We start from the raw sequence: 14,526 nt of genomic DNA, 5'->3' as shown, positions 1-14,526 counted from the left end.
CTGCTGGACTTGGGAGCTGATGGGCTGCCTCACCTGCTTCCTCACAGGGCTTACCTTACAGCGCGGCGTGTCTGGCACTGTGACACTGGGGCTGTGCTCTCTCCTAGCTCAGAGCATTGCTCTTCATCAGGATCCCGGGTTTATTGGTAGCTGGAGCGTCATCTCTGTGATGTGCAGCAGTGCAAGATGCCACGGCATTCCCAAAGTGGTGTGTTAGACCAGCAAGCAGAATGAAAGCCAGGACTGAATTAATCAACATTACATTCATGAGTTCCTTTAACTATATGCACCTGACATCCTATATCTGCAATGTATATATATATATACACACACATATCTTTTTGTATTTGAGGCAAATGCTTACAGTTATCCCATTCTCAGTGAAAGCTTTGAGTCTCAGTGTGGAAAATCTCCAGACCACTTCCACATTCAAGAAGCATCTGTAGCTACAGCTCATGGTTCACCCGCCCAGCTAGATTTATTTAAGATTTGTTTCTGTGCAATTCACGCTCAGTGGTTTTTTATTGCTCTTTTACATTTCTTGTGGCTTGTCAACCAATGGACTATAGTTTCTGGTGCAGTGATCTGAAAGGTGCTGCTGGTCCAACAAGACTGGAAGAGCCAAACATAGAGTCCTTTTATTTCCACACCCTGATAGACCTCAGCACTCTTGGTTCTGATCACACTGCAAGGTAGGGTTGGCTCCCTCCAGCTGGTTTTATGATCCACCTCCTTCCTCATACATCCTCAGCCCCACTTCCCTGCAGAGAGAGACCGGGAGAGTGAAGGCTCATCCATTGGTAGGCCAGATTACGGCTCAGTTTTGCAGTCCTTCACAGTGCCTATGGCTGTTCCATGGAGTCCTTCACTTCAGAAGAGACTGTAATGGCAAGCCCTCAGGAGCACTGGTTTGTAGCGGTCCTTTCACTCTGGAAGGAAAGAATCAATCATGGAGTCGTAGAATCATCGAGGTTGGAAAAGACCTCTAAGATCATTGTGTTCAACCACCATCCCACCTCCATCATTCCCATTAACCATGTCCCCCAGTGCCACATCTCACCACCCTGCTTCTACTGATACAAGCCAGGACACTGTTGGCTTTCTTGGCCACCTGGGCACACTGCTGGCTCATGTCTGACAAGCTGCCTGCTAGCAGATGCTTTTTGGGCTGGTGGATAGAAGAGCAAAAGGCCTATCAGTCCCAATCCCTGCTGGACTGTCACTTGATCTGCTGCTGCCCACAGATGTGGAATTACAGATGGCAGATGGGACATTTCCCTGCCTTTTTTGGCAGACTCTTTGTGCAGGACAGGATGGAGTTTACTCACTGTGTCTTCTCGATGTCCTCGATGCCCTCAGGCAGGCGCACATTGAGTGTCTCTGGGAGCAAGAAGGCCACCGAGCCACAGAACACCGCTACACCACAGTACGTCACCTCAGGCAGAGACCTCCACACATCATCCAGCAGGAACACAAGTGGGGCCAAAGACCCACCGAGGCGTGCCATGAAGGAGGTGTATCCCATCCCGTTCTGCCTGGAAAGGCAGGAGATTGTGGAGGTGTAGAATACCCCAAGAAAGAGATGGGTGCTTATTTCATATCAGACCTTGCAAAAATAAAAATGGAATCCCTCCTCTCCCAGGTAGTTCTAGGCAAGAGCCAAGCACTGGAGATTCCTGTGAGCACCTCTGGTCCTTCTGTAGTTAGCCAAATATAGGACCTGAGACCTATTCCACTTAATAATTTTCAGGCGATGAATGGCAATTCATGCATAAAACAGGGATCCCAGGACCTGTCTGTGATTTTATGTCATTAGTAACTGGATATTTCAAATGAACCGTCTTTTTTTTTCTCCTAAAAGGCTACTTAATCCTTGCTTTAGTATCATCTGATGTCCAGAGGGCTATCAGACTTGTGTGGTAGTATGTGTCCCACAGAATACTCCTCACCACTCAACGCATTTCCCTATCCACACACCCCAGGTCAGTAAATAATAGCTTTCTACCCATTTCTTGTGGGTGGATGTAGACCTCAGAACCTGCTGCTTCTAGAGGCAAGGGATCAGTCCTTCAGTCTAGCCAACAGCACCTTGTGCTGTGTCAGTGCCCAAGAGCAGATGGTGACATCCCACTAAGGGTCTGGTGGTGCCCTCAGGCAGTAGTGTCTCTTACCTCAGGACGGTGGGGTAGAGCTCAGAGGTGTATAAGTAGACAGTGGTGAACGCAGCTTCTGAGGAACCTTTGGCCATAATGGCTATCACAGAGCGCAGAGAAGTGAAAGCTGGGAGGAAGGAAAAGACATTCATGACAACAGCCAAAGAAAAATGTAAAGAAGTTTCTTGTGGTCACAGGTGCCAGAAGGCTCCAAGAGACAGAACTGAAAGCTTCAGAGCCTTGTAGCTGCTGCAAGATCTGAATCAGGCTGAAAATTTGGCAACTGCTATTTTGAGTGGAAGCTGAATGGATGTAAGACTAAGTCCCAGTATTTCCCATTGGAAAATATCTATGGTAAGGATGGGCACTTCCCCTTGTTATCAGTAGCCTTACAGTGCTTCCCAGTGACTAGAGAACATCTGCTGCCTCCAGATAGTAGGGCTGGCACACATCATCTGCCTTGTCCCACTAGTGCCCTTGCAGGTGGAAGACATCTCTATATAGAGTTGATTGTGGACAAGATCTATGTTTTTCTTTCTCTAGCACAGCACAGAATGGATACCTCCCCTTTAGCGTACAGCAGAAAAGCATCTCACGTTTAGGAATGATGATATTGGCTCCTATGCATAGTCCGGTCAGGATGAGTGACCACGCCTGGCTGTGCCGCCGTCCAATTCGATTCACCAACACATACATAAGTATCTTGGCCGGAATCTCAATGATGCCAAAGACAAACTGGGAGAAATACATGTTGAGCCCAAAGCCAGTTAGGTTCATACTCATGCCATAATAAGAGAAGGCAACACCAAACCTGCAAGGAACGTATGGAGATTGGAAAAGGGGAAAACCAGCTGGGCAATGCAGGATGAATCCCTTGTGCAAAGTAACACTGCTTACCACACTGTCCCAGAACACAGAGAGATCTTCCGTAGGACTGGTGTCCTGAACAAGCTGATGTAGGAGAAGCTCTCACTTGGCTTTTTCTCTGTAGTCATTCCTCTAAGAACCTGGGAGATGTGAGAAGAAGGAAAGAGCTCAGCTGCTGTATATTTAGCATCCAGACATGAGACCCTAAACAGGCCGGGGTCTGTTGCCTTTCCTAATTTCATCAACCCATTCAGTTTTCCATATATTCCTATTGCAGAACAATTTGCTGGGCATACATTATCAGAGGCTCGTCTTCCCACAGCATTTAATAGATTATCTACCATTTTAGAGCCATTTTTCACCCATGGCCCCTTTTCCTCTCTTACCTACATATCCCACATGGCAGAAAGAGTCCTAGCAAAGTCAGCATTGGCCAGTGCCAACTCCTGATTTTTACAAGCTGTATTTCTTTCACTGCATACTAAGTCCAGTGTTCAGTACAGAGAAGCATCTTGCCATGACAGTGATGAAAGGAAAGACTCCCCACCTAACTGAAGTTGGTTTCTGGTCTTACATGAGCTGAATGTGAGTTTTCTATTTAGCAGTGAATGTAAATGCTTTCTAGAGCAAAATGGCCTAAGGCATCCTGTGGACCACAGTGCCCCACGGATCATGCTGCAGGCTGAGCATCACTTCAGATATAAAGCAGATGTAAAACAGAGAGAAGGAGAAAACGTGGGAGGAAGAATGTGTCTGGATCTTCAGTTTCTCACCTCCAGTGAGACAGTGAAGTCTTTCCTTCCATTCATTCTTGCACATCTAAGCAGATGCTTGTGAGCTTGTTTCACTTTGCCGTTGGCTATGAGCCACCGGGCAGACTCTGGGACCCACCTGGTGTGAGGAGAGAAGACAGCATTCCTGTTGGCACCACATGTTTTCCACCCCACGTACATGGCCCTGGCCAAAGAGAGGGGATCTTCTCTATGAGGTTTCTACCTCTACTGTGAATAACAACTGTGGTGCATGAGATTAAGATTAGCAGGACACCCTCTTTACATATATATGTTATTCTACCCTTAAAGAACCTGTCTCTTAATTGAAATATGTCCAGCCAAGATTCTTATAATGTGATTCAGAAAGCTTAAATTTTCTTCTTACTTCCTTCGTTAACTGCTAAATTATTTGTTGTTCACAACAATCAAAGCCTTCTGCAAAAGATAATACACTGGAGTCTAAATCATTGTGGCTGTGGCCCCCAGCAAAGAAGCCATACTAAGTCATTGAGTGACAAGGGATGCTCTAATGCTGCAAAGCTAATCAGCAACTTGGGGAGGTTTACTTAGCAGACCTACCTTGAGTGAGGGTCCTGTGACTCCTGTTTTTCTATCTGTCCCAGTAAAACGTTCACCACTTGTCATAATCTGTCACATGCAACTCTTTTTTCCTCTCTGTGATCTTTCATCTGGTTGCAATTTCTGACTATGTGGCACTATCAGCCCTGGATCTCCCCAGGCCACGGAGCAGCCCAGCTGGCCTGAGCACATGTGGGTCTGCATAGCGGTCAATGTCCAGAAGACACTGGAAATGCCTCAGATCCATTCCAACTATATGCAAACATTCCAATGTAGACCAACTGAAGTGCAGTTAGAAGCTTGAAGAAATATTTGGGTAAGAGATCAACTGAGCTCATGAGTTTGTCAGAATCTCTCACTGAGGTGTCCCACTGAGCTCCCCACAAGCTGTTGGTGATTTGTGTGCCCTAAGTCAGGTTGCTGTAAAATCAATGAACTATTCAACCTATTCAACCCATCACTGAAAAGGGTGTGTAGAGCAAAATCATTTGCAGAACTGGACTATGGAAGGTTTTCAACTCCTTCCCAGAGGTTGTTAATACTTTGGCAAATATAAAGAATTAAAGGTGGCATTTTGCCCTCCTTGCCACCATCTCCAGAGTAATGCTATATCTTTTGGCTATCTAATGTCTCAGCTGAGAACACGTTTCGTGTCAACAATTTATAATGAAAGTGTTAAATTAAATCTTGATTCTATTCTCCGGGGACTTAATTATTCAACAATCACTGACTTCTTGGTTGCTTGAATTTTGATCAGACTGTGTAATATTCTTGAGAACTCATTTCCATAGAAGGCATTAACAAACGAGAAAGAAATATAGCTATTATTCAAAGGGTGGATCCAAATATATCTATGAATTCCCAGGATTCAATTTCTACAACTAGGTGTCCTAAAAAAAGAGCAAAACCTCAAACCAGAAAGTCAGCAGAACATAGAATTCAGTTGTCTTGAATTTGATCAGCACAATGTCAGATATTATTCTCTGCCAGAAACCATTTGTCACTGTTGAAAGGACAAGTCTGCTTCTGAGCCACTGTTTAACAACAGCATCAGCGTGCATCTCATTTTGCACAGGTATGATTTGAGGTTTTGTTGGTAGCTGGTTGGTTGGTGCAGCTGTTTCATCTGCTGTTTCATGCTGATGGACAGACATAGTAAGCAAGTAAACCATCACCTCTAGATGCCTCTCTAGTGGCAGCTGAAAGTCACGTTTGCATTTTTATACCTTTTCTGCTTATCGGTTATGCATGTAATTTTGGGGTCTGCATGTATATCAGTCATATATATATCAGTATCACTTTGTGTGGCTTCCAGCTATAGCTCCCCATCACCCTGGGTGCACTCTGGGTCCAGATCCACACTCTTGTCCAAGATGAACCAAACAACAACCCTGAGGTTGAGGAAGGCCAGGCCACCATTACTGAAGGTTTTCAAGGTTGCCAAATCCAATTCCAGCTTGAATGCTGCAATATTATTTGCCATACACACAGGGCAGAAAGGCAAATGGCATCCTGCTCCTGTTCCAGCAGCAGCAGGCCACAGGTTGCTGCACTCACCACAGGCAGATGATGCTCAGAAGACAAGGTCCCGTCACGGCAACCAAGAGCCAGTGCCATTCCCTCACCAGGTATGCTGTCAAGGCCAGCAGCATGTTCCCTACGCTCCAGAAGATGCTGGTCAGGACCCCAGAGAAGGTGCGGTGCTCTATGTCCACCCACTCCATCCCTGTAAGAGGGAGGCAGTGTTCAGCTGGGTCATACAAGGCTTCTCCAGGAGAGGGTCTGCGGGTCTTTGTGAGATGAGCAAAGTGAGGCAACATCCCTGGTCTTTTCCTCCAGGAGAATTCCACTGACATTTACCATGTTTTAAATGCTCATCCACAACTTAACTCCTCACAAAGCTGAAAACAACTAAAATGAAGCTTTAAAGGAAGATATTCTGGACATGTATTAACAATGGCGCCAGAAAACCCTAGATGATATGTTTTTATCTCGTTAAATATCATCCAATGGTCATCTCCATCAAACTCATTTTTAATCTAACTATCCAGTTGTATCTTTCCTGTTTCTCTGCCTATGCATTATTCCAGATTCAAGAAATATAATATTAATATAGAATACATAAATATAGCTGAACTGGCCTTAGTGGAACAGATATTAATGCACATGTATATCCAGGCTGATCCCCTTGTTTCTGTTTGAGAACTAACAGTCAATCTGCCTCCTGAGATCTTGACATCATGCTACACCATCTAGCAGTCAGAAACGGCCTTCCCAATCTCTACTTTGTATTGTAGGCATCACCTTTATATTAAGAAAAGACCTCTAAGATCATCATGTCCAACCATCACTGCCCACTGACCGCATCCATCAGAGCCACATCCCCATGGTTCTTGAACCCCTCCAGGGATGGTGACTCCACCACCTCCCTGGCAGCCTGTGCCACTGCCCGACTGCTCTTCTGAAGAAGTAGGCACCCTGTACACCCACAACCTCACCATACTTACCCAGAGGCAAGATGATCAGGGACACACCGCTCAGGGCCACCCCGGTGAGGGTTCTTGTGACAGCCAACATGGTGTAGGAGACGGAGCAGGCACTCAGCATCCCAAATAGGACTGAGAACACAAGTGACAGCATGAGGATGGATTTCCGGCCGAACCTATCAAAGCACAGACAGGGTTACTTACAGGCTGGAAATGTGTTGCAGGAGTAGGGTTTGAAATGAGGCAAAGCAGAGACTAAAGGAGATTGATACATAGTCTGCACTGCAAAGACTACGTGGTACCCCAGAGTGGAGGGACTTGCTGGATATTGCCAGCGCTGCAGTGGTGTGATCCCATAAAAAGGGTCAGGAAGCCTCCTGAGCACTGGACATGAGTCTCTCCAATGGAAAGAGCGGCACTGATAAAAATATGATATACTGGGCTCCCTATTCAATGCCACTGTGATAATCAGTGATGTCAGCTTGAACATGCATGCTGAGGTTGCTCCTCAAGGATTCTGGAAGTTGTATGACCTGACCCTTGGTGCAGAGTCCTGTGGGGAGGGTGTAGAGAAGTATAGGGAGTCAAATACACACAAACGTGCTTAGGCATTGGTGATTTGTGTGCCCTAAGTCAGATTGCTGTAAAAATCAATGAACGATTCAATCTATTCAATCCATAGCTGAAAAGGGTGCACAGAGACACACCATCAATGTGAGTATGTTTTTCTATACAAACTGTGGAAATTTAATCTGTAGGGACTGATTCTGGCATTCCCCCAGCAGCCACCTGATAGGGATGGTGGCAAAGGCCTTTACTCCAGGGGGTGAAATGATGTGTTGGGATACAGTGCCACCATAAGATTCTTAAGAACTTTCACAGGTAACTTCATACAGCAGCTAGTTAACACGTCTGCTGGAAAAGAATCAACTCGTGGCAATAGCCCAGGCAGTTTTCTGGATCTGCTGTGAAATTGAACATACCGAGAAGCGATGCACCTGGGTCAGTGCTGCAAGCATCCAGTGCTGGATCCCATTTCCAAAAGTGAAAGTGTTAAGGAAAGAAGATACAGCTAAGATATGGTTCAAAAATACAGTAAGGAGCGTATCAAAGCATAACATTCCCTGCAGAGAACAAGGCGGATATTTATGGACCCATTACTAGACCCTCACAGCAAATGCACGCCACCTGCTAACAGAACCAGAGAGAAGCTGGCAGGATCGAACTGCTACAGGGAGGCTGCCAGAAGTAATGTGGTTAAAATTGCCTTCAGAGAGAGAGAGAAATAGAAAAGCCCAACATCCGAGCATTTATGTGAGGAAAATATAATAAAAAGAGCAAACTGTGCAAGGATAAAAATGAATAAAAAAGCAATTACATAAATAACCCAATCTGGGAGTCTGCCAGAGCGTGATACAGCCAATGAGGTACAATAACAAGGTACAAAAGGAGAATTTGGACAAGAACGGGTAATAACAGCATTTCTTCACCCTCCCCTCCAACAGATTTCTATTCTTTTGCATAGATATGTTCTCAGTAAAGGTACTTGGAAGGTTTGGTGGGGTAAGATTTGTCAGCACAAGTGTTCTCAAGTGCAGGAGTCTGTATAAGCTTGGATCAGAATGAACCTGAGCTGTAGCTAAATGCCAGGACCAGATGTCTCTCAGCCTGAAGCACTAGAGGTGCAGGATGTGCTTTATAGTTCTATGGGGGAGTGGGACCTCTTCTCTACTAAAGAGTTGCTTTTACAGTGTCCTGAGGGAGATGTGGGGGGCATGAACCTGAGGTTTAAGATCTAGTACTGATACTGATTAAATGGATAATGATAATGTTAAAAATTAGGATTTATTGATGCAGATAAGTAAATGCTGCAGATATCAGCGTGGCATTCGTAAAGAAAATGCTCATAATCTGTTGTAACTGCAGGGGAAGTCAAACGTAATGAGAAAGTTCTGATGGATTCAGAATGCTGGATTTCCCAAAGCAGCCATAACCACCCTCCCACCAGAAGTTCTTATTGAAACTGAGCTGTTACAGAAGAGGAGAGGAGACCTTTTCCTGGGTAAACAGTACATTAATAGCCAGATGGCAGGAATAAGTGGTTAATTCCTGAGCTGAAGAAACCCCTGAGCATTTCTGGCTCCCCACTTTTAATGCTCCCTCCCAGTCACAGAGCTCTGTAGGATCCTCCTGCAGTTCTTCACACTCAGACTTCATCTCTACCAGCCCAGTCACTCAACACCCCCTGTTCCAGATCAGTTATGAATATGCTGAAGAGCACACATCCAATTAGCAGGTCCCCAGAGGTGTCCCTTCACTGTACCAACCCAACGCTTACCCCTTCCTGCTCCCTCCCTGCTTTTGATCAATTATTTAGCCATGCAGGGACATGTTGCTCAGTTTCCTTTGAAGCCTTTTGTAAGGAAACCTCTTACAGACAATATCTCCTCTGTTCACACACCTGTGAACATCTTCAAAGACATCTAGTCTGTTTGTAGGGTACGAATCTTATGCAAAAGAGAAATACAAGTCCTATGGCTACTGGCTCAGCCATTCAGAATTGTTTTTACCCATTCACTCAGTAAGAGCTGGATGTCAGTCTGCCTGGCTGGCAGATCCCAAGGTCTTTCTTGGGGACCTGTACAAAAACTGATTTAAAACAGATAAAAGATACAGAAGTGACTGGCAGCTTTGTATGGTGCACCTAGTTTCCCTTCTGCTGTGCAATGATTTCACAGCCTGCCTCACCCTAATGTTCCTTTGGTCCCAGAGAAAGGAAATTGGGAGAGAATCAAATAGTTTCCTGCACAGGAAACTCAGCCATTAAATATTGAATAGTGTAGAGAGAGCAGCACATCCTGATGCATGCTTGCTCTGCATTTTCAGTGGTAGGTTTCCTGGTTCTGCTATTTGATTTCTTAATTGGTGCCCTTTCTAGGTTGTTACTCAGACTTCTTTTTCCCCTTTACATTATCACATTCTACCACTTAACTAAGGAGAGCAGATTTGCTCCTGTTTTTGCTCCTATCAGGCATGGTCTTAGCTCTTTCTTGAGAAGTACCTCCCTGCTTTACCCTGCTTCTCTAGTAACGTCAGTGACAGCTATTGCTTTCCTGAGACGTTTTTGGACATGGTATGTATTTGCTTTAAGCCCCTCCCTTGTTTGTCCTTAGTTTCCAGATAGCCTGCCAGGATTGAACTCTCAGCTGCTTGTTTCAGCTTTGTTTTAATCATCTTTTTCCTTTTTAAGCAGTTATCTTTCCTGAAATCTGTTCCTGCAGCACTTCTGACCCCAGTGCTACTGTCATTGTTGCGATGCACCTTATCCTTACCACAGCCAGAGCAGCGTTCTCCTAACTGGCAGCCCCATGAAGCAACCCATGATCCTAACTCAGCACTTAGTCCTTGCATTGCTTCTCAGTATGACTTTAATCCAGTTTGGATGTAGAAGACTGAGTTCTCCCTTTACAATCGTGTTTTCCCCTTTTTCTGCCCTTCTCATTGCTTTTGCAAGTCACGTGTATGTGAAGGCCTTGTGAGGCAAGGCCTTGCAGCCTTGGAGGGTCAAACCTGTCTGAAAGGTATCCAAACACCACAGCCCCCATCGTGACGCCAATGAAGAAGAAGGTCGCGGTCGCCTGGTTCAGTCCACGCTGCTCACACACGAGGTCCCACTGAAACACAAGGCCAAAGTGACAGTGAGTGCCCAGTTCAGCCTCTGTCTGCCTTCACACCCCTTTCCAAGTTGAACCAGATGCAGTTTAGCTGGGATATCAAGAAGAATTTCTTCTCGGAGAGGGTGGCCAGGCATTGGAATGGGCTGCTCAGGGTAGTGATGGAGTTAATCAAGAGATGTGAATGTGGCACTGAGGGACATGATTTAGTGGTGGGACTGGGTAGGTCAGGTTGATGTTTGGGCTCAGTGATCTTCAGGTTCTTTTCCAGCCTAGACAATCCTCTGATTCTTTGTGCTACAATGTTTACTTATAGAATGCTGTCTTGATATCCAGTTAATGCTGACCTGACCAACATCCTCCAAGCAGTCCATGCAGGGAGGAAGGAAGACAGAGGGGAGACAGACTTGTTCCTGATGCTAACTTACTTATTTCTACGGAGACAGTGATCTAGGCACTCTTCTTAAATGAGTAAATTAGCATCATTTTTCTTTCTTGGAGGTGCAAATGTTGCTAATCATTACAGAATGCTCTGACCAAGCTGCAGAGTTAATAATCCATATGTGTGAAACTTGGCAAAACTTAATTTAATCATCAACCCAGCCCTGCATGCTCTCTGACAAGGCCAGACGGACCTTGAACAACCTTTTTTGGCTGCAAGAGAAAAAGACTCCACAGAAAGTCCATGGCCCCTTGAACACAGCCTGAAGCCACAGCACTCTGAGTGCAGTGTCGTAAGGCTCTGAGTCCAGTGCCTCTGCTGTAGAGCATTTATCCTGCCTTTTTCTCCAAGGATGCTTTCTTTACATCTTTCTCCCTGAAACAGTGTGGGAATGAAGTGCAGACCTGGTGCACACCCAGCATCCACCTCTGTGCTTATTAAAACCAGAGGCTGTATGGTGGGGAGGAGGCACTGGCTCTAGGATAAGACTTGGCCATGCTTTTAGACAGCTGCTGTTGTTTCTAAACTAACCATTTCCCTTTTGGCTGACCAAAGCGTCCCCTTCCCTAAGACCTATTTTGCTTTGGGCTGCCTTTCCAGGAGGAGAAGCTACAGCCTGTTGGTAAAGCATTAACACCCAGAGGTATCACTGTTAGCCCCAACGAAGCATTTCAGAAGGCTGGTGGTTAATGTTTGATGGATGGGGACCTTGGGCAGACTCAAGGTTATGGCTGCCCAGAGTGCTGCACCTCACCAGGAGAGCACATTCTGTGGCTGATGGCAAGGCTCTCTGGTGACAACTGGACTGATGGACTCCTAAGTCTGGGAAGTGTCTTCTAGAATGATAAAGTCACTGTGAGTCAACAGCTTTGCTGTGGGCTTCTTCCCATCAAGGCATGTAGTCAACAGATGTAAAACAAAGATATACTGAAGGGCAGGAATAGAACAAGCGGGGAAAGTGAGAAAGGATGCTTAATCTCAGGGAGGAGCAGGGGAGTGGGGGATCAGAGAGGAGAGGCAGACAAGGGAAGTAACAAAGTGCTTGGAAAATCAAGAAAGCCACAGAGTCAGATGATATCCTTACAGGGTGTGATCCTGTGCAAATACCACGTGGCCCAAGCAGAGAAAATCCCATAGCAGTCCCTCCTTCCCACAACCCCAGTCTCTCAATCACCTGGAGGTGCTCGCTATGGGAAATGTTGGTATCTACCTCTGAACTCAAGAGAACTTCCCTGTCCCAAGCCATCTTCTCTAAACAAGTACTTTCCACTGGTTAAAAATGCAGAGATTCCCCTTCAGTTCAGTGCACCTCGTGATCATGTCTCCATCTCCTCAAAACACTGAGCTAATTTCATTTCCAGCTAGACCACAGGCCAGGGGTTACCTCAGTGGAGATGGTGGAGGTGAACTGCGAGTGGTCGTAGACCCACCCATGCTGGCAGTCCTGGGTGACGGAGTCGTTGTCTGGTTGCAGAGAGGAATTGAGAAGCAGGTGAAACTGAGGCTGCGAGAACATCTCACAAGAACTGAAGGTGCCATCGGGCTCCCGGGGGATGCTGATGAGCAGAATTTCCTCCATGGAGAGGTTCACAAATCCTTCCTGATGTGGAATTGCACAGTGGTGAGAGGGGGTAGCAGCAAGAAAGTTGTGCAGCAGGAAATGCATGGGAAGGTTGATTCTTGGGAGGCAGAGGATTAACAAAATCAAAATCTGGAATCTGCCAAAGCCACCAGTTTCCAGTAAGAGATCTTCAAATTTCATCTTTTCTATGGAGTTTACTCATTCAGAGCAGCTGTGTACCAAGGAGCAGCAACATGAGCTTGAGAAGCGGTCTCTGTCCTTGGAGCTCAGCTTCCAATGGCTTTTCAAACAGCCACTTCCTTGGACTTTGAGACCTCATGGCAAGGCTTTCAAAAGTCACACTGAAACTCTCAGTTTGGGGTAGAGCCAAAGAAATCATTCCAAGAAGTCATTCCATGTGCACATGGAACACACAGCACATCTGTTTCAAGCAGATCCAGCACAAGGCAATTGAGGTCTTTTTAAGAGCCCAGGAGTGCAGTGGTGCCCCCCAGCATGGAGGATGCCTGTGAGCACCAAAGCCTGATTGCTGTGCATCAGCTCTGTTCTCAGTATGGCTTGTCTCAAGTTGTGACCTGAGAGCAAGGGTTGCACAGAGGACAGGGCACCAAGAAGGGATGAGAAATGTGTCTCTGAATGGAGACCAATTGGTTGGGGATGAATACAACAGCTCAATGAGGGACCTACAGCCCTCAGCAAGGCTAGAGGAACTGCCACTCAAGCTTCATACCATGGCTGTCCCAAGGCTGCAGTGGGACAGAGAACTGCAGAGCAGCAGGTGGACATAAGGAGGGCTGAAGCAGTTCTTAGGGCCTCTCTGGTTGTGGCTGAGTGCTCAGGTTCAGGCTTACGAGGCAAAGGATGGCATGCTGTGGCCTTAAGTGATCTTTGCTTGTCTCAGCAGCATTCCTGGTCATCCATGTTTAACTAACATGCTGCCCCAGACTGCACTACAGAGTATAGCCATGCTCACCTTGGGATGGGAGCAGGGAAATTAGATGGGAGTGGAGTGGGGTCACCCAACAGCACCGTCCCTCCAGGGTTACAGTTTAAGCTCAAGTTGAACTAAAGGGCAAATTGTTTTTCTTCACCACTGGTCTCCTAAGAGCAAGGAACAGGAATTCTCATTGATATGCTGTTGCATATTTAAACTGCAGAGCAAATCCAGCCTCCCCATCAGAAATGAGGTTACAGTCCATCGCTCTGCAACCCCCGCAGCTCTCCTCTTCACACTGCAATTGCTAAGAACTATTAGTTGTCTGCTGTATTTCTCTAACCCAAACACGTTCTTGTAGCGGGTCACTACATGTAGTTAACGATCACTGCACGTACAACTGCTGTGACCCTGTCGTACCACTTGTCTCCAGACCCTGGACCTGCCTCAGGTGGCCCGGGCCTGTCTGGTGGCAGTGAGGTTACACTGACTGCTCACGTATGAAAACAGAAGCTTCACATCCATAAGGTTTTCTTCAGCAATCTTCTCCAACTCAGAGGGTCAGCTGCTGGTGGAGAGGGAATATTCTTCAGTGGCCAACAGGGCATGGTCCCATCAGCTCTCAGCACAGCCAGAGGAGGTGGGTTTGGAGCCAGGTCCATCAGCAGCCCCAGACATGGCCAGGGGATGAGCTGCGATGTGGGTCCAACCAGAGAGCCCAGAAGGGGCTGAAAACAGGGAACCAGGCCTTCAGTGGGCTCCTGGCCCATGAACACAGGAGGTATAGGGGGCAGGTGAAGCTGTGCAGGGTAATGAAGACACTTTAGTGTCCCTAATATACTGCAACTGAAATGAAGCAGCAGGGTTTTATCTCAAACAGTCACGTAATGCTGCTGAGGGAGCTCAGGGCAGGATTTAGCACTGGCTAGAAAGCTATTTTTGGAAGCCCTGTGCAGACAGTAAAGGTGTGGGTGTGAAAGTACATAGTCACACACGTTCTTCCACTGAAGCGGGAGCTGAGCTGACTGGCTGCCAA

The 14,526-nt window shown here is 46.4% G+C and overlaps 1 protein-coding gene across 1 annotated transcript; it reads right to left on the bottom strand.

The window, feature by feature from the left end:
- Window positions 1-453: 453 nt before the first annotated feature.
- Window positions 454-12,831, bottom strand: SLC22A7 (solute carrier family 22 member 7). The gene is made up of 10 exons (XM_015856999.2): window positions 12,359-12,831; window positions 10,429-10,532; window positions 6,880-7,034; window positions 5,930-6,098; window positions 3,794-3,911; window positions 3,051-3,160; window positions 2,750-2,964; window positions 2,172-2,280; window positions 1,329-1,535; window positions 454-929 (listed from the first exon to the last, which is right to left on the bottom strand). Exons 1-10 carry the CDS (start codon window positions 12,734-12,736, stop codon window positions 866-868), a joined length of 1,629 nt encoding a protein of 542 aa, XP_015712485.2. The 5' UTR covers window positions 12,737-12,831; the 3' UTR covers window positions 454-865.
- Between the last annotated feature and the right edge of the window lie 1,695 nt (window positions 12,832-14,526).

Source organism: Coturnix japonica, chromosome 3, assembly GCF_054131305.1.
Source record: "Coturnix japonica strain WE chromosome 3, WE-NBRP24, whole genome shotgun sequence".
Classification (NCBI taxonomy): Eukaryota; Metazoa; Chordata; class Aves; order Galliformes; family Phasianidae; genus Coturnix; species Coturnix japonica.
This window is presented reverse-complemented; position numbering and strand designations above follow the sequence as displayed.